The sequence below is a fragment of the Semicossyphus pulcher genome, unplaced genomic scaffold (assembly GCF_022749685.1).
Source record: "Semicossyphus pulcher isolate SPU_LCO1_2020_fin unplaced genomic scaffold, fSemPul1.0.p SCAF_14, whole genome shotgun sequence".
NCBI classification, from domain to species: domain Eukaryota; kingdom Metazoa; phylum Chordata; class Actinopteri; order Labriformes; family Labridae; genus Semicossyphus; species Semicossyphus pulcher.
The window spans coordinates 15,852,096-15,876,997 of record NW_027211648.1 but is presented as its reverse complement, the minus strand read 5'-3'; the positions used below and the strand labels follow the sequence as shown (position 1 = coordinate 15,876,997).

Here is a 24,902-nt window from a genome sequence, read left to right as displayed (position 1 = left end):
TAAAGCTTAGTGCAAGTGCTTTATTCATACATGAAATCCATAGCACTGATTAAACATTCATCTGAGCTCTCACCCAGAAGTTCACATAATCTGAACATGTTTGTAACAAACACAGTAAAATATTATTTCTTGTTTTTCTCAGTAGTGTCAGTAAAGCTTTGGAAGTAGAGCAAATGGTAAATTGTTTCCAGAAGAAGGCAAAGACCAAAACATCTTGCAGGAGAACCCACACCACTCTCCAGTTTGAACATCAGGAATGCAATAAACGTGTTTCCTCTTGTGGATGTGAGTCTCAGGAGGTCTTTGGCTTCGTGAAGTATGCAGAGTCTGCATCCTACGAAAGAAACAGCAAAGTGTTGGTTCTGATTTTTGACTACTGTCCATGAAAACAAACATGACAGCTGTCCATTGTATGTATTGTACATGTAATATCTTAAAGGGCTATTTCAACCTCAGTCCTATCATGCTATTATGGGGAGCTAACGCCATTATGGTAGGAAAAAAAATGCAATTTCGCTCTGTGCCTTTGGAGGACGCTATCCGCTTCTCCAATGGGCCCTGGAAAACCTCCGCCAGACTATGTAAAACGCACCATATGGCGTAGGCCAAGGAGCTCGCTAAACTACACTTCCTCAATCTATGACGCCCGCCTCCGATGTCATGTCTCATTCAAAACTGTCAGGTTTCTGAGCCATTGCCGCAGAAAACGGTACTATTTCGCTCCAGCGTCTCTCGCTGGGCTGTTCCTTTCAGCAAGAGGGGCGCAATGCATGCTGGGTGTTGTAAGAATGTAGAATGGGCGAAACCACGAGCTGTTTGTACAACTTCCTCCACAGCTATGGCACCAATTTAAATTATTATTGCTTCTATCAGTGAACAACAGCTTTGACTGGGGCAAATTGCTCCTTTACGATCTGAAGTTATTGTGTGGTGTTCATGAGCATGAACCTACATTGGCTTAACTTCCCTGTTTGAGGACACTGTAGCTTTCAAGTTGTCTGGGCTCCAGATGGCAATTTTTTTTTATGTCTATCTCAAAAGGGAAACGTCACAGACTTTATTGAAGCATGAGTATGTGCCACTCCAGTGTCTGGTCAGTTGGAACGTGACCTTTCTCTGTGGCTCTCAGCTGTCACTGTCCAGCAGAGGCCAACAGACACACTGGTCAGTCAGTCTGTACCGCAGGGAAGTAGTGCTGCTCTGTCATAGGCTGGACACTGTCTTCTTCTAATAGACCCAAGCAAGGTCAATAACAGCTGAGAAGCCCTCAGCTGTTAAGATACAGCTCTGCATGTCTGCCACCTTCGGCTTCATATATGTCAGTCTTTTACATTGAGAGAAACGCCATGTCCCAGGTTGAACAGGGCAAGGTCAACCATACAGAAACAGCAAACTAGCACCTGGTCCCCTGGTGTCTTTTCATATGAATTCACCAATGTCTATGTATATCTTAAATATGGAAAATCATTTAGTAGTAGTAGTACTGGCAACTGCTTGAAATAAACAACCCACATACATAAAATAATGTACTATATAGCGACAGACAGCGCGCTAACTAGCACTCATAAAGCAGTGAAACAAGAGACCATCACATGAACATATCTGGTCGGTCACTGCCTCATTAGGATGAGCATAGCTAGCCAGTGACGATAAGCTGTCAAGAGTTTTTTTTAGTAATTCATCCAAACAAAGGGTGGCAGTGTTGCACATTGTCTTCCCTAAAATATTGTCATTTAATTATTACATTATATGCACAAAGGAGATGATGTACCTACCAGACCAGCTTTAAAATTCTGCACCCTTTTTCTGCCCAACAGGTTTGTGGCGATCCAGGCAAATGTGGGCGCGTACTGCCAGGCATAGTAAAACAGGAGGAAGGGCTGCTGTGCGATCCACATCTCCTTTATGCTGTTGGAAATTCCCACCAGCATCAAACGCACACAGCGACTTGTTGGCATCTTGTGTTCCTGGCTGCCCACTGAGACCACAGGCTGAGGTAATGAAAGGAGAATGATGTTCAGTCATATCACTTATACCCATCAAATACAGGTGCTTTTAAATGTTCAAAATCAGTAGCACCACAACATATAAGATGCATCACCTTGTTCACTTCTTCTGTGAAGGCATTGCTGACAATCTGGGATTGCACAGGACCTGGTAACACCGTGCTGATGACTATGTTTGGAAAGTCAGTCAGCTCAGTCCGCAGGGAATTAAAGAAACCCTAAAGACAATACAGAAACAATTAGTGACAAGCCCAGACAAAACCACTTGTAAAGACATTTGATTCACATCTAAAACTAATAAAACGAGAGTTCCAGATTAACCAGAGCAGCTCCTCGAGGATAGAAATAGTTACTCAGTCAATAACTTATTGGCAAACACTGTCTGAGAACAATAGAAAAATAAAATGAGAGAAACATGATAGAAAAACAATAACTAATGTGATTATTTAAGTCTGGGCTAAACAGTTGTAGCTCCTTCACCTGAAGAGCGTGTTTGCTGGCTGAGTATCCCGTTGACAAGGGTGCTCCAGCAATGCCAACAATGCTACTGACAGTCACAATGCTCCCACTGCCTCGCTGCGTCATGTGAGGCAGCACCTGCTTGGTGATGGAGACCGTACCCAGGAAGTTGAGCTCCATCAGGGCCTGATACACATCCACACTAGTCTCCACGCACAAGGAGCGCTGGCTCCGGCCACCATTGTTAATGAGGATGTCAATCTGAAAAGGTACAGAAAAGCAGGATTTGATTATAATCTATTTTAACTGGACAGAATATTTTTGCATGGTCGTAGTTACATGTGTATAAAGTATAATGAAAAGACAACAAAGAAAAGTACAGATTAAATTCAGCGTCAACAAAGGTGGAGAGGTCTGTTTTGTAACTAAAATCCATTAACGTCGGTGTGAAGGAAGAAATACATGTTTCAGTGTCCTTACATGTCCAAAGTGCTGGATCGCAGCTTTTGTTTTCTCTTCATGCGATGTCCTCTCCAACAAATCAAGTGGAAGAACGAGAATATCTTCATCCTGGAGGTCAGAGCGCTCTTGAGGAATAATTGAAAAATTGAATTGAATTGAACTAATTTTATTTGATAGGGACGATGCAATTAAACATAGTTCCAGTACATAGCATGAAACTGATGTGTTGCACAGAGAGTTTATAGCTTTCACTAATTGTAAACTCCTGTTGTTATATGAGTTCAAACTAAGGTGAAGAAAGTCTGACTGCAAATTTTATACTCAGTCTTAATGCAAAATATCAACAATGTTATTAGTGTTATACTGCAATAACATGCACTGAGCCGACCGATTTAGAGGCTTTAACATACAATATTTGTGATTTTTAAGTAGGCTTTTTTTCATCTGGCAATGCAATTTGAAAATGTATTTTAAAAAACCTAATCTCTTACCTAAACAGCAACGTTTCACCCTGTTCAGCTCATCCTCACGTCGGGCAGACAGGATGAGACGAGACCCACATCGTGCTAGCTGGTAGGCCAGCTCCTCTCCAATACCGCTGGAGCCTCCAGTGACCCACACCACCAGCCCTTTCAGCTTTTTCTCTGATTTACAAAGATACACAACCATCAGTAATTAATGTCACATGCTGGGTCTGAGACTACTAATGAGAAACATGAGCCTTTCTGTTTCTTTATGTGGATTGCACACCACTACTTCTGGTCTTTAACGTGCAGCTACAAAATAATCCCAGAAATGAAGTCCTCCAGAAATGTATAAAAAGTTGTTTTTGTTATATTATATTGAAAAAAAACTGTATCATCTGAATATCACAGTTCTTTAAAATATCAAACGTGTAAAATAGTGCCAGATATCACTCCGCCGAACTGAAAAATGCTAGTTAAACTTTCCCTGAAAGATTTAATTATCGTGGAGTTTGAACTTGGACAAGTCTCCGCATGTAAGTGACATGTGTCATGGATCAAACGTAAAACGGGGGTATCGTTGTTTAACGGTTGTGCAATGTCCAACATCACCAGGACTCTTTGTCGATACAACCACAATCGCAACTTTCTTCATTTCATTAAACTGATTTAATGATACTGGTACTTATGCAGAAAATATTTGCTTAACTCACCTGGCCTGTGTCCTAACAGACTCACCCACAGCAGAGTGAAGTCTGCGTCCGCGAAAGCGAAACACAGGAAGTGAATAAGTAAAAAAAGTGGTATAAAACACCACAGTGTAGTAACAATGCAGCAGTCCATTAGTTGAATATCAACGAGTAGACTTATTATTTAAGTAGCTTTACTGCATAATCAAGCGCCAACCAAAACAAGATTGCTGCAGCTACCGGTTATCGACGTCACTTCCGTTCTGAAATTTCAAAGTTAAAGCTCGAAAAGTAACAGCTGAAGGTGGAGAATAATTATAATGAAATGTGTAAGGATGTAACATATTTTTATTATCAGTACTTCATGATTACATGTGACCCAGATGATTTAAGACTACTATTTTTTATTGACGTTCAATACTGTAGAATGGATTTCTATACAACATCAGTCAAAAAGGCAATAATTACTTGCTGGGCTCCTATTAGCCCCCCACTGATCATCATTACCATACATTGTGTAAAGCGTTCCCATTTTGGAATATTGAGGTCCTTGTTAATGGTAACTGTTATTGTGCTTTGAAAAGTAATATTTATATTGCCAGTTTTTAAACTGTTTTAACTATATACCTGGGGATCAACTGCACCTTTTTTGAATTACAGGCAATAGTTATTGTCCGTCTTGTCCCCTAAGGTTGCAAAAAAGACTCTGCAAAAATAATAACGAACTTCAACCACAACGGTTAAACTGAAACGTGTTGGTTCTCTTTAAAGTGATAGCTGTTTCAAACCAAAACTTATCTTTCAGAGCAGAGAAAGAAAATCAAATCACTCCAAGCTCACCATGACCATGTTAAAATGTCCAATAGTGCAATACAAAAATCATCGCACCAAGAGAGAGATGGAAAAAATTGTCCAGGGCCTCTTATGTTGTAATAATGCACTGGTCAACAGAGATGGAATGGGCGAGAAAGAAAAAAAGGTACATGTGACACTGGGCTCAAAGAGAGGCACAGATTGTTCTACAGCAGTAACCTGAACATGTTTACAAGGCTGGTTGGACATAAGATTTAAGTCTATTATTTATCATTATTTGACATAGATGGTTCTTAACACCACGATTTAGACTTTTGTATTGTTGTTTTTTGTTTTCATTAAAATAGGCAGTGCATCTTTTTTACAGTTTTAATTACCTCTGGTTTATCATTATCAGGTAAAGGGCATATGGTTGGCTTGTACATGTCTAATGCAGCATTGAGAACTGAATGCTTTGCAAAGTCCCTGTATATTTGCATTGTGTCATGTACAATTTACTATGATATACATCTATTGCTATCTTTGAATTATAATCTTATTCAATCATATGCCTAATTCTTTCTCCCAATACTCTTTTAACAAACAGCATTACACTACACATACTTCATGCACCTCTGAATTCTTGAATTCATCCCATGTGCTCTCAGTGTTCAATAACACCACCTTCATTCATTCATTATATTTTACATGAGCATGTGTGCTCACACAGTGGTACAACATTTCAGATTACAGTTCTATGACATAATGTGCAGGCTGTATATCGGATTTTGAAGCCAGTGTTTTTGAATACATGCCCTCTGCCTGAGCAGACACTTCTCTTCAGGGATGATGTCATGTTTTCGAGTACGCAACCAGCAACATCCGGGTCTTGTCTCTGTGGCTCTGTGCCATGGATATACTAAACAGCCCTGGATGTGTCTTCAAATATGGCGACCCATTCATTCCTATGAAAGTGGCTCACTGGGCGCATACTGTGGATGGAGCCGGCTGACTTCCTGTTGTGGAAAAAAATACAGTTTTTTCTTACAGTTACTCTAGGCCTTCTAAATGCTGTAAGGCTGAATAGATCAAATTCGGATAATGAAAGGATGATTTTCGGGTGGTTTATGATACTGACAAAATTGTACTGACTATTTTACAGCCGCTCCTTTTCCAATGAGTGTGTGTGGGAAAGCGGTTTTGGGCAAGTGTACGTCACGTGACGATCCCGGAAGTTGTAATTACCCAAAGCGGCCACTAGGCCAAAATCGCTTCACAGCCGAGCGCCGTTCCTGGGGGCTCGCTCTGTGCTCCTCAGAAGCTAACGCTAGCTAGCAAGCTGTCAAGCTGTCTAGTGGAGAGGCTGAGACAGACGTTTCAGCTTCCCCCTGCCTTGGCCACACAAATCTCCAAAAAACCTCTTAGAATATACTTTAGATTTCCAGTTGAGATAATGTAATGCATCACGGACGTACGCAAAGAGGGACCTTCGCACTTAGACATTTTATATGCACTAAGTCTTGAGTGACGACTGCTCATTGCTAGCTAACTGGCTGGCTAGCCTACCTTAACCGCTGCAACCCCCCGAATTTCGTCGGTGTACCTTTCTGGTTTGAAGTCCTTGTCACTGTCGCAGCTTCCGTTGCTGTCATCCGGTATTTTGGATATTTGGTAAGTTATAAAATGTTTACTCTTTAGCCCGCAACTGTTGAGGACCGCTGGGCAGTTAGCTCCCCTTGCTATGTTAGCATTAGCAAACAGCATAGCAAGGCCGAGGCTCTCCTTGCCTCAGAATAACGTTAGCAAACCCTGGTATAGGCAGGCCTGTCAAAGTTAGCTGTGAGGACAAGGGTCAAGGCCCGAGACCAGGCAAGGGTGTTTGTTTATTTGGGTTGTGGGTTGGACTTGCCACAAAGCTAACATTTAACGGTAATACAACATTAAAAGCTATATGTACTCCGCAAACTCTTGATGTAAATATCTGACCATTACGTTACCGCTTATCTTAAATGTGTCAGATCTCCTGAGTGTGTTTTATGGTGGTTTTCGAGTAGCTAATGTTAGCTTTGCAGGCATGTAACGACAGCTTTTACTAAAATTACACCGCTTAGCTCGTGTGTTTAAGTGTTGTGCTTTGCGAAGGTCAGAGACATGCTGCCCAGCGGTGTGTTTATAACAAGATTAACCATATTTAAGTGAATTTATGTCATTACATTTAACGTCAAACTTGATCAGGCAGTGATCTAAGGGCGTTTCAACTGCTCCACACCAGCTCTGTTCCTAATATGTAGCCGAAATGTGTACACAGGTCCACTATTTTTAGATGAGAGCATGGCGTCTGAACTCCACTCCAAGATACGAGTTATTTGCCACAAATGGATTTAATATGGGCTATTTACTTTGACCAAATGCATATCGAAAAGTAAATATGGCCTTTAAAGCTCCTGTGATGAGTTTTTCACTGGTTATGAAACAGACTGAAATTAATTCTGATCACTCTATATGACCTACAAAAGCAAACCAGACCATCAGCAAAAAGATTGATTATTTCTATATAGTTATTTTAATATCTGAAACTGCTGGCGGGGGGGTAGGTGTCAGACGAAGCGATTAACTGCACGCTGCCTTTGTTTACATTTTGCAGGGCACATTTTTTTATTTAAAGTGATTTATTCATATGACTGTTAAAGAATGCAGGAAGAGTTTTATTGCTAGAAACCACCACTTAAGCAGGTTCAGGACAAAATCAGCAAAGAGATAAGAGGTACGGCTTTGTCCACAGGGGTCGCTAAAATTGACACAAACCAAAAGTTCCTCACAGGAGCTTTAAGTTCATAAACTGTTGACTGTTATAAAACACTATATTTCTGCCATAAATTTTAAATAGATTTTTTCTATAATTTTTTTGTCACAGGTCCAAAAAGGGACAAAATGGGTGCATTTCTGGACAAACCAAAGATGGAGAAGTATAATTCCCGTGGTGAGGGCAACTATCTGAGGTACGGCCTGAGTAGCATGCAGGGTTGGCGGGTAGAGATGGAAGATGCACACACAGCAGTAATTGGCCTGCCTCATGGTCTCGACCCCTGGTCATTCTTTGCTGTTTATGATGGGCACGCTGGCTCTCAGGTGGCCAAGTACTGCTGTGAGCACCTGCTGGAGCACATCACCAGCAACTCAGACTTCCAGAGTGCTCTGCAGGAGGACCAGTCTGTGGAGAGCGTGAAGACTGGGATTCGCACAGGATTCCTGCAGATTGACGAACATATGCGAACCATCTCCGAGAAGAAGCACGGCGTGGATCGCAGCGGCTCCACTGCAGTGGGAGTGATGATTTCTCCGGGTCATATCTACTTTATCAACTGTGGAGACTCACGGGGACTTCTTAGCCGGGGCGGAGCTGTTCACTTCTTCACACAGGATCACAAACCCAGCAACCCTCTGGAAAAGGAGAGGATCCAGAATGCCGGTGGCTCAGTCATGATCCAGCGAGTTAATGGGTCCCTAGCAGTGTCTCGGGCTTTGGGAGACTTCGACTACAAGTGTGTGCATGGAAAAGGCCCCACAGAGCAGCTTGTGTCTCCTGAGCCAGAAGTTTATGCAATAGAGAGATGCGAGGGGGAAGATGAATTCATTATTCTAGCATGTGATGGCATCTGGGATGTTATGGCCAACGAGGAACTGTGTGACTTTGTAAGGTCAAGGCTAGAGGTGACAGATGATCTTGAAAGAGTCAGCAATGAAATTGTTGACACCTGCTTGTACAAGGTTTGTCATGCCCGAAAAACCTTTTACATTTAGTTACGTACTTTTCTGTTTTGGTTTCATCTTTTATTTGCATGACCTATTTGTTTTTATTCTCCTTCACAGGGAAGCCGGGACAATATGAGTGTTGTGTTAATCTGCTTTCCTGGAGCCCCAAAGGTGTCCCCGGAAGCGGTGAAACGGGAGGCCGAGCTCGATAAATATCTGGAAGGCAGAGTAGAGGGTAAGGGAGAAAAATAATATAGCAATATTGATACTATTATCCCTTTTCACTTATGCATATGCCAAACGTAAACTTTATTTTCCTGTATTTATCATTAAGTTCGAACATTACAAGCCTAATTAACATCTAGGCTGATGGGAAAACGTAAGGTTTGCAAATGTTTGCATGCCTCAGCTTTAAAGAGGGAAACACTAAAAGGCTGTCTGAAACAAAGCAGGTGTTTTTCAATGATTTGCTTATCAGAGAGCTTTCCAGCAAACACTAGTCCACGTGTAATCTACATATTCAAATGTTATTAACATCTGAGGGTTCTCATGTGTCTGTTACACATGATCACACATAACATCTCAGGTTTTATTCTTTACATACATGGATATAAACACTTTTGGCAGGACTCTTAGCAGCTTACAGTCTTCTGTTCTGTGTATTCTCATCATACTGGAAGTTTCTAAGCATTTTAACACCAACTTAAGTTGACCTTCAGTCTCTACAGTGAGAGGGCCACTTGAATAGCAAGTTTTGTTGGCACTGCTCCAACGTGTATAGATTTTCTTTAAAATGCTGTAACTAAAGGTAAAAGCAGTAATAATCCTCTTCACTGTTGAACACTGGCTTTCACTGTTCAATTGGCTGGATTGGTTAGTAGACATTTATATAGTAATCTTAACAGACGAAGGTTTGAAATGCACAACCATCACTTAGAGTAGTTTTTTGGCAAAGCACTTATGTCAACTGTGTCAGCAGTGAATAACATGTTAATACAATTTTTATACAAGATTTTTGTAAATCAGTGACTATTTCATTCAGAAATCAACTTGAACACAAGTTGTTCAGTGCTGACTGTACAAGCAGGAAAAGGGACTCGACTTGTGGTTAATGTTTTTCTACTGTGGCTCCTGTAGCTGGGCATAGGTCTCAAAAATCATTACCACTCCCTTTCAGAGCTACACGACCAAACGTTTATGTCTTTCTATCAGGAAGCAAAGTCAAAGTGTTAGTATAAAGATTAAAACTGCAAATGAATCTCAAAATGGCTTACAATCTATACTAGACCACCTTTTCATAGAGCCCCAAAAACTTACTGTTCATATTATGTGTAGACAGAAAACATACTATTTAAAAACTTGATTAAAGTTAGTAGTAACTTTTTGTGTACATTCAACAGAATCCTATGCCTCTCTCTATTATATCATTACAAACAATAATAGTGATGCTGTCGCTTTAGTATTAACAAAACCCAATCCTACGATATCTTCAATCTAAATAATTGATAAAATAGACGCTAATAATTCCTCTACTGAGCATTTTGTAAACATTTTGTTGCACATATAAATCAGATATTTTGAGAACCTTTTTTTGACATTTTTATAAAGTAATTGAAATTAACACAATTTTATTTCCTAACAGAGATCATCAAAAAGCAGGGGGACGAAGGCGTCCCGGATTTGGTCCACGTCATGCGGACGTTAGCATCTGAGAGCATCCCCAACCTCCCTCCTGGAGGAGAGCTGGCAAGCAAGTGAGTGAGCTCTTTGTTTCGAATTGATGACAACCTCACAATGACAAGTACTTTTTTTCAGACAGTGATTGTCAGTTTAATTACTGGGTATCTTTTATATATTTGTTTTCTGTTTTAATCAACACTAACATCAAGTGTCTCTACACTTTTTCTTCCCTTCAGACGAAGTGTTATTGAAGCGGTGTACAACAAACTCAACCCCTACCGAAGTGATGACACAGTAAGTATCCCAGCTTGTCATTTAAAATTGTCTGAAGGTGTGCCTGGCTTGGAGTATGCATGATTTTTTTTACATGTGTAACCAGTAAATTTAACCAATTCCATGCATGTTATTTGTAATCAACAAGACAGAGTATAAATAGTACATAGTGAAAACTGCAGCTGACACAGTGGCAATTTCAGGGTGTCTCTTTCCCTTCTGTCTGCTTTATGTGAGTCTGAGGAAAAAAAAGAGTATTGATAAAAGCACCATTATTTTGTTAACACACCAAAATGTTCTGTTTGGCTGACACCAGCAGGAAATAGTCTTTACCTTAAATAGTCCGTGTAAACTTCAGTGACATTACTTGGTCTAATTCTGACAGGATCACAATTGCACTGCAGGTGCCAAAAAGACTCAGTTTCATATCACATGAGCTGATTTCACTAAATAGTCCTCAAACAGGGAAGAGCTAATGTGGGGAATTGTCTGTTATTTGTGTGGCTGAAATAAAACCTTAAATTCGTTCACATCCTGCTTTAGAAAGGAATGTTGCTCACGCTTCCTTTGAACACAAACAGACAGCAAAGCTTTCGTCCTCGTCCACTCGAATATCGTGTTTTTGAATTTCCATCAGATAAGCTCACTGGTTCTGCTACATTTTAATTGTGCGTCATCTGTCCTTGACAGTGAAAATTGACACGTTGTTTCTTTGTTTAATGTTCGTATAAAGATTTAAAATCTTGAATTATGGCACCTTCTGAGAGATGTCAGCCTTCTTGACTTCTGATGCATTATGTGGTGCAGCCTGAAAACAAAATTTGCCACCAGTCTACACAAAGCTTTCCATGGAGGAAGTAATATTATCTCTTAAAAGTGTTTCAAAATATATCCTGGTTTAGCTCAGTTGGTAGAGCAGGCGCCTCAGGTATAGAGGCCACAGCCCTCGACGCACTGATCGCAGGTTCGACTCCTGGTCTGACGATCATTTGGTGCATGTCCTCCCCCACTCTCTACTCCTCACATTTCCTGTCTCTCTTCATCTGTCCTAAACAATAAAGGCAGAAGCCAAAAAAAAAAATCTTGGGGAAAAACACACATATATATATATACACACAGGTTATACAGGTTATACAGTGGGTATATATACAGAATGACTGAAAACGTGCAGTATGTGTTACTGTGCACACCCTTTGCATGTCTGGATATTGTCCTCTTGTTGCAGATTGGCTCCAGTTTGGTAAAGCAGGAAAGGGTTTAAACATTCTTGTTTAAACATTCATTTAAATATTAATTTCCCGTATGCTTAAGGCAGGGGCAGAAGACTACAGTGTTTCACAATATTTCAATGAAAAAGATGAAGCTAAAAATAAATGTATGTATTAACTTATTTGTAGCAACTATGAGTGTAAAATGCAGCGAAGTGGCCTCTTTTTACTGTGATGCATTCATACACAAAAAAAACATTTAATTAAAGTATTTAACTGTTTAATTAACTTCAAATTGACAAAATGCTCTTATACAACAAAAGCAAAACATAACGCGGCGTGACAGTCAACAAAAAAGTCACTCTTTTACCCCTTTCCCACAGCAATTACCGGGTTTACACAGGTTATTCAGACCTGGGAAGACCCGCTAATAAATGCTGATTTTCTCTTTTCCCATTGCCAGTGAAGTATACTCCTTTCGGTCTCTTTTCTGCTGCGTCACTGCCTGACGTCACAAACGCGCCCGAAACAGGGTTAGTAAACAGTGAAGATGTTACAGTGGTTAGGTCTTTGCTGTATCTAATAGTCTTTCAGTCTATGTATCAAACTCGGCGCCGACAAATTTGGAACGATGTTCGAGTGCTGCTCGGACAGAGACGGGCGGAATTAGTAGCTGAGATGAGTCGTGGAAGTTACCGACAGAGTATAGCATCGCGCCGGAAAGGGGGCAGAGATTAGCATGTCAACACAGGTTTTCCTCAATGCTGATCGGAGCTGAGGCCATAATTACCTGGGTCTACTGCAGAGTCATTTGACCCGGGTCTGAATGAAGATTGTAGTCTTTCCCACTAAGCAAAAAAGCTGGGTGTTATCGGGTGTTAGCGAGTTTTTTTGACCAGTGGGAAAGCGTCTTTAGTCTGAAATCCCGCCACCCAGCTAAACGGGTAAATCGAGGTGAAATCACACCCAAGTGCAAACAACCAGAAGTTATTGAACCATACAGTGAATGCAACATATAATAAACAAACAATCAAATAATAATCAACATAGACATACAGCACATTATGGCTCCTACAGTATGAATTGTGCTTCAAGGACAAATCGATCATATTATCCATGTTGTTTTTATTCGTGTATTTATTGTGAGGTGGGAGTGCTGTTTCGCTCCTTTTGCCCCGTCTTTGTCTTTTTTAGAGCACAAACATGTCCTTAATATTTAGGTGCTTCTCAACCTTTTACCATTTGGCCCCGTTCGCTGTTCCTTGTAGTTGCTGCAAAAAACGGAAGCACTCGCTGTGATACCGTCAAGAGGACGAGCTTGATAGCACGTAGCATTATGGCTGAGGGTTCCACAGACCACAGACCCCCCCCGATGTGCTTTCAGTCTTCACGTGCCTTTTTTTTCAAACAGACAGTCTGTCAAGAAGCTTTTGTTTCTGTTTTCTTCTTTTTTAGAAACTTTTCTCTCAAGTGACACCTCTTATCATAGCTCTCCTCTTTTTCTCCGTCTGAGTCGTCCTTGGCGCCGTGGCCCTACCTGTGCGTCTCTCCCGGGTGCTCGGTTTGGATTGACAAAAGCCTCGATGAAGTAGTTTTATTTTACTTCTTTTTTTTTTTTCCATCTTTTAAGATACAGAGCCGGCTGTGCTTTGTAAAATTTCAACACTAAATTTGTCTATTGTCACTGGATGTAACCATCCAGCTCATTCTGTCTCTTTAATTCTTCAAATTCAAATAACAGCAAATGTTTTGCTGAGTATAATACACATTACACATTAGATGTGAACCCTTACTACTGATCCTAATAGCCCATCATAACCTGATGCTGTCGCTACACAAAATACAGAAGAGGCCAGTGGGTTAAATATGTTATTCAGCTCATATTTTGTTGTATTTAGTTGTTTTTCTTTAACAGGGTATCTTATGTATTGTGTAAAAACAGACTGTGTCACTAAAATCTCTACAAGAAAGGATGTCAGGTGTAGTCCTGAACACTGTGCACGATGTTCTGTAACAATACGCCAGCCCAACTTAATTCCTCTTATTGTGAGTGAATCACCTTGGAGCCTTTGGTGGATAAAATGTATTACGTATTTTAGGCACGTATACGTCCTATTTGTCTGCAATATTTGTCCACTGTTACTCAGACAGAAGCTCCTGAGGCTGGTTTATCTGCTGGCTCTCAATGTAGCCCGATAGTGTGACAACATGAGTAAATATGAGGGATGTCCCAATCAAGATCTGGATCCAAGTAATTTAAGCTGTCTGTAGATACCAAGGCTGATCCGATATGATCTCAATCTATAGGAGACATGTTTCCAGTACAAACCCAAACACCCAAAATAAGATGATATAACAATCAAATCATCATCAAGTGTCAAGTCCCTTACCTGTTGGCTGACACATGGAGCAGGTTAGGTCATCTTCGTTGGGAAAAAACTACAAATATCAGATGTTTGCTCGCTTGTTGCATCACTTCCTGAATGGAATCGTTTTTTTTTTTTTTGTGAAAGTCCTTCGATTTGTGTTTAAAATCATTATAAACAAGTTGCTCCTAAACTTCTTTAATTCAGTCTCGTTCTCAGTTGAATTTCTTCTCAGTTTTTTGGTTGTGGACACTTCCTGTGGACAAAATCATCTCACTTGTCAGAGTTTCCAAACACTGACATTGGTTAACAAACGTAAAACTACCCAAGTTACTTAAGTTCACAATGTATTTAAACACAAACCATATTTCAACACAATTCGCAGGAACTCTTTTCAGAGTCGTTTCAAAATAAAAGCCCATATTATAAAAACAGGCAATAGACTTAAGGCAGTGAAAGTGCAAAATAAAAGCATCACAAATTACAGCTAAAAAGTCTAGAGTTAAAACTGTGTTGCTTACAGGTGGTATCCCATGTTGCATTGGTATTTTATAGCCAATGCGACAATACATACATGTGACAATAACAGTTGTTCCAAAGCATCATTTTCTTTCCCGATACTGATTCAGAAACCAAGACTTGAGTATTGACAGAGTTCCCCTCTGATACGAGTAAGATGAAAACAAGACTAGGTCAAAACTTAGTGTGTGGCTGACCGCATCGGGTCAGTGTGCGCTTTTGTGCGCAATGTGTTACAAGGGCTGTCCCTATGAGGCCGATGACAACGTGTTTGAAAGCAGGTGAGCGCTGCGGCCGTGCGTAAGGACAGCGGACGAGCAGCAGAGGAGCTGCCCCGCCTACTCCCCGAACAAAGTACCCAGAGCCGTATAGACAGAGACTCACGACAGTGGAGGTCCAATATGCTTGTCGCAACTCTCTCTCTACGGCTCTGAAAGTAACGTCACTCACTCAGTCAGTCAGTCAGTCACATACAGACCTGTGTGTAAAATAGACATAATATTGGTGGAAGACAGTGATTGCTGGCATTTTGCTAGCTTTAACATTACACTCTCTGCCAGCTGCACCCTGTTGTTTGGTATTGTCATGATAATTTAGCTGAATCCAGATGATTTTTAGGGGCAGAACATATTGTATATCAATATGTTGCTTCCACTGATGTGTCCTCTGCAATAATTAAGTTTAAAATGTTGAATATAACACACAGATCACCCTGCAGAGGACTCGTTCATATGATACCACTGTCCCTACCACTGTTTGTCACCGTGAACAGAGAGTCCACGCTGCTGCATAGGCTGTATACTTTACTGATAAACCTGAGAGTTATAGAGAGATACTTCATGATCAAAAGACCACAACTTGTTGTGCATCTGCACTCCTGTCCATAAGCACGTACTGTCCCTCTCTCATTTTCTCTTTCTCTTTCTCTTCTCTCTCTCCCCGGGGCCACATGAGTGGCCACAGTATGTTTAAATGACAGTAAGAGTTTAGAGACGTTTTAGGTGTTTTCCAGGCGAGGGGACGGTCTGGAAAAAGGAACAAATGTCCCTATTGAATCAACTCAATCAAAAAGTAAATTTTCATTTGCAATTCCTGTGTTTGCAAAATGAAACTAGAATGAATCCACTTATTGTGGTGAGATATCGGACAAGAAAACGTGTCAAAAATGGAAGGTTGATGAGTTACATCTACAACTATTGAATGCATATTAAATTTAGTTGGTCTACAAGCAGTGAGGAAACAATCGTCACCTCATTTTACTATTTGTTATACTTTATTCATCCACTTATCTTTTATAAGTCATCAATGAGAAACAGGTCTTCCATGGCAATGGTGCATTAATACAGTACTTTACAGAAACGATGCATTACTTCCTCTCCAGATAATCTGTAAAAGTGTTTATATAGCAGCAAAGATGTTGGTGAAAATAATGGTGTTGATTCAAAAGCTTCTCAATGATTTATCTGCCTGTCAGTTTGTGTCATACATGCTTAGAGCAGCTCTTGATAGAGAGCTGGTGAATGTAGAGCCGGGGTCTGAAGGGTTTTTCCTTCCTCTTCTCTCTTATCAAGGACTCTGCGTCCACAGACGACATGTGGTAACACAACCTCCTACCACTAACACAGCATAGCGTTTACAAACCACCATCCTCTCAAGACCAACAGCAGCTCAGCTCAGCAGTCTGTCTCTCCGTCACTCTGAGCTTTTGGTTTCTAAGAAGGGAATTTCACGGGAGGAGGAGGAGGAGAAGAGGGAGGAGGAGGAGGAGGAGGAAGAGGAGTTGCATGCACACAAACCTGGAATAGTGCAGCACCAGTCCACTCTGGAGTTCAGGATCCCCGCCGTCTTGTCTCCCCTTTATGTTCACCCACCTTAATACTCTCCTCTAAAGTAACCCATAACAAGTGAGTCCACAAGGTCTTCTTTCTTTTTGTTAAATAATCAGCTTAAGTAGTGAATTTTTTTTTTTTTGCTGTAATTAATTTGATTCACATTTCCTTGTGTGTGTTTGTATATTTCTGTTTTTGTGAAGTGCAATTGTCCTGTACAAACAGCCTGTATTTAATGCAGCTTGATTTTAAGTTAAAAAATGAAAGAAATGAAAAAGAGAACCTTTTATGCACTATCTGCCTTTTCCTGCTCTTCTGGAATTGTAACAAATGTCTATTCAGTGAATATTTCTGCTTGTCCTCCAGGCACAACAATGTCTCTGCGCTTTTACTTTTATTTTTTCAGTTGGTCTATGCTCCTTTTTAAGAAACGGGTAAATTGTATAGTTGACAGCACAGTAAGCTCTCTATATCAAACCATTTATTTACCAATTATTTTTTTCCCTATGCTTTTTTTTTTTTTAATTGTATTTTATTTTTGTAAGTGGTTTTTCTGTACATGCTTAAAAATAACGGCAAAGTGTTTTTGGAAAGTGAAAAATACTGTTTTTTTTTTCATTTCTTCGAGGCATCTGACGAAAAATAGACCCCTGTTAACACGTTTGTCTGTGCAATAGATACTTGCAAGCGTGCGTGGGTGCTTGTGTGTATGTATGCGCGCACGTGTGTTAGTGTAACTCTAATTTAAATACGTTGGTTCAGACAACAAACCCGGCTGGAGTTTAAGGGAATTACTCATCGTCTGCCCTCTTTCAGCCACTGTTTCCTTTCATCCCAACAAATAGGCTTTCACTACTACTTCTTATTCCAAAAGAGCTTTGGATAACAGAGTTTACATGCTGTAACGCTATCTGAACAACATTACAACTATACTGTAACCTGAGATGACACAAGTAGTAAAATTTACCCACATGTTTCAGTGGTTTGCAGCTAGTCAGGGCTCGACTAGTCTCCACATCTTAGCGTGTCATATTTGAGTACCAGTTTGTAAACGTACGCAGCGCCCGCTGTGGGTGCCATATGATTTATAATCACCTGTTTCAGCTTTATGACAGCCTATGCCAAGTTTTGTTTTTCACGGAATTCAGTTTTTGTATGTGGTACAGATCGATTTTTAGCTTCTACCTTTAACATTTGATCATTCGACTCGTGAACAGATTAAGCACTGACTATTTTAGAGATCATTCGCAACAGGAGGAACTCTTCACTCTAAAACATACAAGGATATTTCTTTACCTTACATGGCCGTTATTTGGAAGAACAAATCCCCCGAACTGCATTGAGTTTTCATGGTTGCATAGCACCTTTTATTTCCTTTAGGATCGTCTGCAACAACACATTTTATTTTAGTTAATTGTCCCCTCTGCGAACAGTCACTGACTAAACCTGTACTTAACACACACAGTAGGTATATTTCTTCAAAATAAATGGTTTTATTTTAGGTTTATTTTCTGCATTTTTTTTGTCTAAGATTGCATTGTTGGAAATTAATGTATGTATATATTTTTGACTTAAACTTTCAAGGAATAAATCATGTCGCTTGAGGTAGTTTTTTGCCGTGGACAAAATGTGATTCTGGTTTCTGTTGGGATGCTTAGTTCAACTTTTACGTGCTTTGGCAAACTAATATCTCCCCCTGTTCACCTTTTGGGTTTCCTCTGATCATAATACACAACAGTAATGTACTAAATTTGATGACAATCCTAACTATTATACCACATTTAGGTTTGTGGTGTGTAGCAAATTCATCCATCTTTAATATACGTTGACAATAATCCTAAATTAGCTGCTCTTGCGGCCAAAGATCGCTCAAATGTAGTGAAGTCTTTACCACAACTGGCAACAACAGAATGTAACCTTGTAAAAGCTGTTAAATTATTAAACTGTAGGAGAGTGGTGGTAACTTCACTTTAACTTCCATTCATCCCAAACTTTTAAAGGTGCTCTGTGGAGTTTTTGGCCACTGGGGGTGCTGTTGAGACATATTTAGATGAGCGTAAAAGCACTGGGTGTAATGACATGCGCTATTGCTGCCTGCAGGGGGCAGTAATGTGCATATCAACAGCTTCTGCCATAGTAACTTGGCGTAAAATGATTAATAAAACACAAGCGGAGGTGGAGTAGCATTGAACATGTTTGTTGGGCTTTAAAGACACGCACAAAGCTTCTTTGTAAGAAATGTTAGCATGTAAAGCTAGCTGTGTTTACAGTGGTAACTCCATAGGGTACCTTTAAACGGTCAACCGCCTTCAGGGGGTGACATTTATAACTCTGTAGTTAAGACCGTAAACAGGCCAGGTTGGAAAAATTAGTGTTTTTTCATGAATATTCCCCCCAAATTTAATTTAATCAACGAAAACAAGCAGAAAAGTTTAAAAAAGTCATCTAATTCACATAGCTTGGCTACTTCCAACAAAAGCCTTTAATTTTTGTCAGTTTTCTATTTTATCTGGCAACTGTTTTACTTTGTGCTGCGTTGTGTTCGTTAAGAGAGTGCACTGAATGTCTCCAACAGTTTTCAGCACCCGGCTGTGTTTTGCAAACCTGCCAGGTGTTGAAGACTCTTAAAACATTTAATGCAATGTTTGGTTCCATTTGAATAAGTAACAAACAGTGACACCCTCTCCCCCACTGAGCTGTCTTGTATTGCCCCTTAAATGTTAAAATTCAGGATGTGGCTCCTTTTAAATGATGCTGGTTATTCACCCTTTTCTATAACCAACTAACTCAACAGATTAAAAATGTAGACATAAGCCTTTTTTAATACTGAAATCGCTGTAGCTGGAATGTTATCAGATATCGAAAGTGGCTTTGCTTTGATTTGTCACATCTTGCTGTTTATTTATGTAAACCTCCATCGCATCCCTGTTTCTCCCTCAAACCCCGACAAAAAGTGAACAAAAAAAGGATCTTGAGCATCTATTATCCTCATTTTAATCTGTAATGAACTGAAATACCTCATAACATTTATAGGAAGTGTTTGTCTTGTGTTATGTTCAGAGAGCAGTTCACGTGTGGAGACTTTAATGAACGCAGTTTCCTTGTGGTTCTCCCTTTTCTTCGTTTCTAACACTGATCTATTCGAGGCGGACGCGCCTGCGCTCGTGTACAGTATTTGACTGAATTGTGCTGTTAACGAAACAAGTAATGAAATTAGTAACTAGGAACACTATTGGCCTTGTGGTATAAGCTGCCCCTCCCCTTCCCACACGCACTCCCTCGAATGCTCCCCTGTGTAACTTCAAGAGCGTGTCCACGTTTGTGATGCTAACTTAGCTCAAATCTAGAAATTGTATGGAGAGTTCAGGGTTTTAGAAATGTGAGATGTTTGACTAAATGAGTCAAATGCACTGATCATCTGTATAATCAGCTTTTTCTTTTTCAGAACATTGTTATTGTAGAGGTTAAAAAAAAAGATTATAAAGCTATTAACAGAGTTACCTTTGGTTGCCTGGAATGCATCCTGTATATTCTTGTACGGAGGACGGCCTGGCAGAAGAGATTTAAATGCGTGCACCCTCTTGTACATGTCGATGTACCTCTCGGTTGTGGCGTTTACTGTGTGACCCTTAGCAGTGGCGGTTTATTTGTCCCCTCACAGGGCGACCCGAGCCTCACTTTGCTGACCTTTTTCAGCTCATAAATAAGCTCACCGATTTGCCTTACCCAATCTCATGTCGCCCCCTAAAGTACTTGTTCAACAAAACACTATGAGGAGGTGTGATGCTGCTGACATTACACTCGTACAGATTAACAAACTGTCCCCATGTTAGGGTACGTAAGCTATCAACAAAGTGTCCTGGTTCTCACAAGGTACATTTTTCAACCATCGCTGGTTTGTATGCTACCCCCGCCCCCTCCCCATGTTTCCTTTTTCAATCTCGGTCCTGAAAGCGTATTTAATTTTTCACTGCGGATGATGTCATACTTTAACAAATGCAAGTGTTTTAACATGGTAACCTCGTAAGCATTCAAAAATGTGCATACATACATCCATGTCTGCTATATTTATGGTTACATTCAAGAATAGCTTTAGAGTGCTGTAGATAAGTATCGTCAATGTTGATTCAAAAGCTTCTCAGAGGCCTCTGTGAGTGATTTTACAAAGTTCAATAACTGTATATTTTGTATTATGTTCTAGCTCCAAAGGAATGGCAGGAAAAAAAAGAAAATGTTTAAAAAAGCTTTGTTCCCTGAACTAAATTGTACTATTTGTGTTGTCGATTGAACAAATTGCATTCCTTGCTTGTGAATTGATGCATTTCTCTCCCATGCTCCTTTAAATTTTATCCCCTTCTTTGCCTCCTTTCTTTCATTTTTTAGCCTTTGAAGTTTGAATAAAAATTCTAGTTTGCAGAATGTATTACTAAATAAATGGGTTGTCATCTTGTACCTCTCATTTCATCGCTTTGTATCTGTTTGGGCCTGCTGCACAAATTAAACTTTCTACCATTGTTGTGGGAAAAATGGAGCGACCTTAAATGCAGTTTTTAAAGGGAAGCTACATTACCAATATCTAAAGTATAAAAGTCTCCATGGTGGGGATATAAAATCCAAACTTGTTAATATCTGAAAAGATAAGTTGTATAATCTGCTGGAAAGTTAACTTGCTTTTCTGACTATTCAATATGCATTACAGCAACTTCTGACTCGGTATGAAGTAATAATGCAGGTTACCATGCACTCAGCTCTACATGTTATTCATATTCTTATTGTGAGCTCTGAGAAGGTTGCAAAACTGAACCTGCACAAACAACAGTGACTTTCTCTTTCCTGGTCTCCATTTATTATTCTGGCACATTTATATTCCAATGAAATGACTTGCATGAAGTCCTCCAGCTTTTGCCTCTCATACAGTATGTTATCTTCACGAGCTGCACGGTGGTGCAGTGCTGTTGCCTTACAGCTGGAAGGTTGCTGGTTCGAACCCTGGTTGGGACCAAGTGGGCCTTTCTGTGTGGAGTTTGCATGTTCTGCCGTGCTCATTAGGCTCATTGGTGACTCTAAATTGCCCGTAGGTGTGGGTGTGAATGGTTGTCTGTCTGTGTGCGTCAGCCCTGTGATTGATTGGCGATCAGTCCAGGGTGTAACCCCGCCTCTCGCCCAATGACAGCTGGGATAGGCTCCAGCCCCCCCGCGACCCTGAACAGGATAAGCGCTGTAGATGATAGATGGATGGATATTATCTTTACATTCGAGTCAATAAGCATTTAATCTGCCAAAAATGTAATACCTGGTGCATCTTTGGAAAAGTGGATTTTACTTACCAACACCTCCAGCTTTTTTATGGGCATCTGGTATCAACATTTTTAAATTAAAGAAAACATGTTTGGATAAGATTTTTTTTTTCCTAAAATTTTACAGCTTGAATTTTCATTTTTAAAATTTTTATTACTTTTTACAAAAAAATAGAGTAAACAGAGAGAGCACAAACAACTTAAATATTACTGATCTGAAAGATATGAGTAGAAAAAGTTAGACTTATTAAAAGATAATTATATAATAGAAAAAAAGGGAGCAGGGGTTGACGAAGTCTGAAATTCCTGGAATTTATGGTATCCAGAAATGACGCATAACTTTGCAAAATTTGTGCATGAATATAAACTTTTGAATTCCGTCACCAGTGATATAGTGGTGTAGTTAGATGGTTTTTCCCACTAAGCAACATATCTATACAATATCTTGAATTAATATTTTAGCAAGGAACTATGTTATCAGTTTTCCCACCCAGATATTCGAAAAGTATTCAAGGAGTATTCTCGTCTCTGTGACTGTAACGTAACAGCAGAACACGAGACTGTTACAACACTCAACCTCAGTGTGATTTAATACTTCACTTTTGTCTGATAATCAACACACCTCTGTCTTCATCTCTGCATGTTTTGGCCTCCTGAGCGTCTCACAGCTCAGAGGTGCTTGTAGACTTATCCGGGTATCAGAGGTGTGTGTGTGTCTCCTGTGTGTGTGGAGTTCATGTCAGGGGCTTGAGCTCGGAGGGATGGGTCAGGGCAGTCCAAGGCCACTGAGATTATAACCGTGGGAGGGATTACTTTAAATGTCAACATAATGTCATGAGCTGTGTTAGAAGGTCAAACGTTCAAACGGTGCTCAGTGGTGAGCAGTTAATAGATCAGGTGCAATTTGGATTGTTGTGGCTCCTGTGATGACGGGCTAGCATGCTAACAACAAGCTAGTCCTGTGTTTGGGGCTAGATTTACCCTGCAGTCTGAAGTTTGTTTTGTCGCTCCAACAACTCCTTAATCACATTAAGTGTATATTTTTTCAAGCTATTTTACCGAAATGAATGTTTATCTGTTATTAGATGAGAAAAAAAAAATCTCACCTATGTTAAATTGCTTGGCCAAATGTGCAAAAACAGCATCCTAATCAGGCAGCTATAGCTAGCCAGAGGGGGGCAGTGTTAATAGCTGAGACAGATTAGAAACACCAGCTTGAGCATTCACACTCAGACAAACAGTCCTCTCAGAGTTAATTAATAAAAATGAACACTTTCTATACATTAAGTAGATGTTTTTGGTAGTGAATAAACGTTTTTAACACTTTTTTATTTGACTTTTAACTGAAATTATGGCCGATTTATCATCCTAAAGTTAGCTGTTAGCATGTTACAGTAGCTTTGCAGTATAATAAGTCACCTCTGTTGTTCTGGGAATATTTTCTATGAGCTACTTTTGTAATAGATGAAACAAAGTTGGCTCTAAATGAGGAAAAATCATCCCTCTTATGTAAAACAAGCATATTTTTAAGCCCCCTTTGAGCCGTTTGCATGTTAGAACACAAACTGTGACTCATTAGATCTCGGGCCACCTGTGCACCCCTAATGACTCATCCTGCCCTCATATTCCTCCACATAAAGACAAAAAGAAGCGGGCACATCGGCAGAGGACATCATCAAATGGAGCTGGCTCGTCATCTGCCTGCCATTGTTTAGCGCATGTCATGCTCTGCTTCTCATGGCAGAAAAAAACCCATTTGAGCTTAACTAATGCAGCCATGCAGACGCAGCAGTAAGAGGTGGGGGGTGGTGGAGCACACCGCATACTCTGAGGTCACCGAGCTCCACATTTGCTAATTTGCTTTGGAGAGCACTTGGAAGCAGATTTTTCAGGGTTGAGGGGAAATTTTTGATTGAGTTAACGTCTTGTAGTCAAAGACATCCTCGGCGGAGCTCGATATGGATCATATCCAAACACATTACCCTGCTGCTTCTCCTCCACCCGCCATGTTTTTCTTTCCGTCTCCGTTTCCTTTATCTGTGAGTGTTCTCGTTGCCCGAGGTCACTTTGTCACAGAGAACACAAGCTTTTCTCACTTGGTCGCAGCGATTCAATGATCGGTGTGTACAAACAAGCACATCAAGCAGGGATGACATGCACCCGCCTCCGCCCTCCTCCTCCTCCTCTCTCCTACAGACGTCCAATATGTCCTCCCTGCTCTGTCTCTCTCTCTTTCTGTCTCTCGCTTACACTCCCTGGGAGTGAACGTCCCCCCGCACAGGGTGGGTTACACAAGCCGCTGCCCTGGGAATCCCGGGCCGGCTCATTATCCTGCACCCCTGAGACACGGCTCACTGTAAACTAGGACATCAAACCGTGCAGGCTTGTTAAAGAGCCACAGATCCTCTCATTAGCATCAGCACCTCTCCTCGTTAGAGCCCTGCATCAGACCGTCCTGTCATTCCTCCACACTGACGGGAAGGTTTAGTATTAATGTCAGCTCCAGCCAGCAGGTCGGCACCGCTTTGGTTCTGATTGATCCGTGGTGGCGGGAAGCTGTGGAATCTGTTGACAGCTGCCCCACTATCCCCGCCACTCTTATCCATATTTCATTGTGACGAAGCTCCTGCTCAGAATAACTCGTCTGGCAAGGGGCTGACTGGTTGTGTGTCACAGCTTCAGGGGATGGACAGAATAACTGAGACCGCCTTGACCTGCTGGTCCACAGTTAATATGCGTTTTGTTATTTTTGAGGTCTTAATGTAAGATTAGAGTCGTTTTGAAAGTGATGGACAAGCAGCTCAGGCTGTCAGTTTTGAGGCCTGGATTAAAGGGCCACTCCTGATTGTACACGCTGAAGCCAGTTAACACAATATGAGTGGTTCAGAGTTTGGTTGCATAGAGGAAGCTTTTTGAACTGTCTTAATCAAGTGTTAGAGTTGAGTTCCCCAATTATGTTGTGCAAACAAACATAATCTTTTGTTATTTGTTTGTTTTGTTTAGTTATCTACAGCATCACAGTTGTGGTCTTAGGGTGGATGATGGGTGTACAAGGTTTAGCTCTTGGAAAACCTCCCCTTGTTCCCTTATCCCAATACATACATC

At 40.6% G+C, this 24,902-nt stretch overlaps 2 protein-coding genes across 2 annotated transcripts; one reads left to right on the top strand and one right to left on the bottom strand.

Moving 5' to 3' along the window:
* Nucleotides 1-44: 44 nt before the first annotated feature.
* On the bottom strand, nucleotides 45-4,284 carry dhrs7 (dehydrogenase/reductase (SDR family) member 7). The gene is made up of 7 exons (XM_069662303.1): nucleotides 4,105-4,284; nucleotides 3,419-3,571; nucleotides 2,946-3,052; nucleotides 2,487-2,726; nucleotides 2,102-2,224; nucleotides 1,776-1,991; nucleotides 45-334 (listed from the first exon to the last, which is right to left on the bottom strand). The coding sequence occupies exons 1-7, from the start codon at nucleotides 4,232-4,234 to the stop codon at nucleotides 293-295; spliced, it is 1,011 nt and encodes a 336-aa protein (XP_069518404.1). The 5' UTR covers nucleotides 4,235-4,284; the 3' UTR covers nucleotides 45-292.
* Nucleotides 4,285-6,168: 1,884 nt separating this feature from the next.
* ppm1aa (protein phosphatase, Mg2+/Mn2+ dependent, 1Aa) lies at nucleotides 6,169-20,952 on the top strand. The gene is made up of 6 exons (XM_069661486.1): nucleotides 6,169-6,543; nucleotides 7,787-8,640; nucleotides 8,743-8,860; nucleotides 10,268-10,379; nucleotides 10,542-10,599; nucleotides 16,243-20,952. Exons 2-6 carry the CDS (start codon nucleotides 7,804-7,806, stop codon nucleotides 16,270-16,272), a joined length of 1,155 nt encoding a protein of 384 aa, XP_069517587.1. The 5' UTR covers nucleotides 6,169-6,543; nucleotides 7,787-7,803; the 3' UTR covers nucleotides 16,273-20,952.
* Nucleotides 20,953-24,902: the final 3,950 nt, after the last annotated feature.

Excerpts from the sequence above, each read along its gene's own strand:
- dhrs7 (XM_069662303.1), bottom strand. The coding sequence starts at position 4,234 with ATGGACTGCTGCATTGTTACTACACTGTGGTGTTTTATACCACTTTTT. Across the intron at positions 2,727-2,945 it reads CGATCCAGCACTTTGGACAT|ATTGACATCCTCATTAACAA; the intron begins GTAAGGACACTG and ends GTACCTTTTCAG. Across the intron at positions 1,992-2,101 it reads TCACAGAAGAAGTGAACAAG|CCTGTGGTCTCAGTGGGCAG; the intron begins GTGATGCATCTT and ends TCATTACCTCAG.
- ppm1aa (XM_069661486.1), top strand. The coding sequence starts at position 7,804 with ATGGGTGCATTTCTGGACAAACCAAAGATGGAGAAGTATAATTCCCGT. Across the intron at positions 8,861-10,267 it reads TCTGGAAGGCAGAGTAGAGG|AGATCATCAAAAAGCAGGGG; the intron begins GTAAGGGAGAAA and ends ATTTCCTAACAG. Across the intron at positions 10,600-16,242 it reads CCTACCGAAGTGATGACACA|GACTCTGCGTCCACAGACGA; the intron begins GTAAGTATCCCA and ends TCTCTTATCAAG.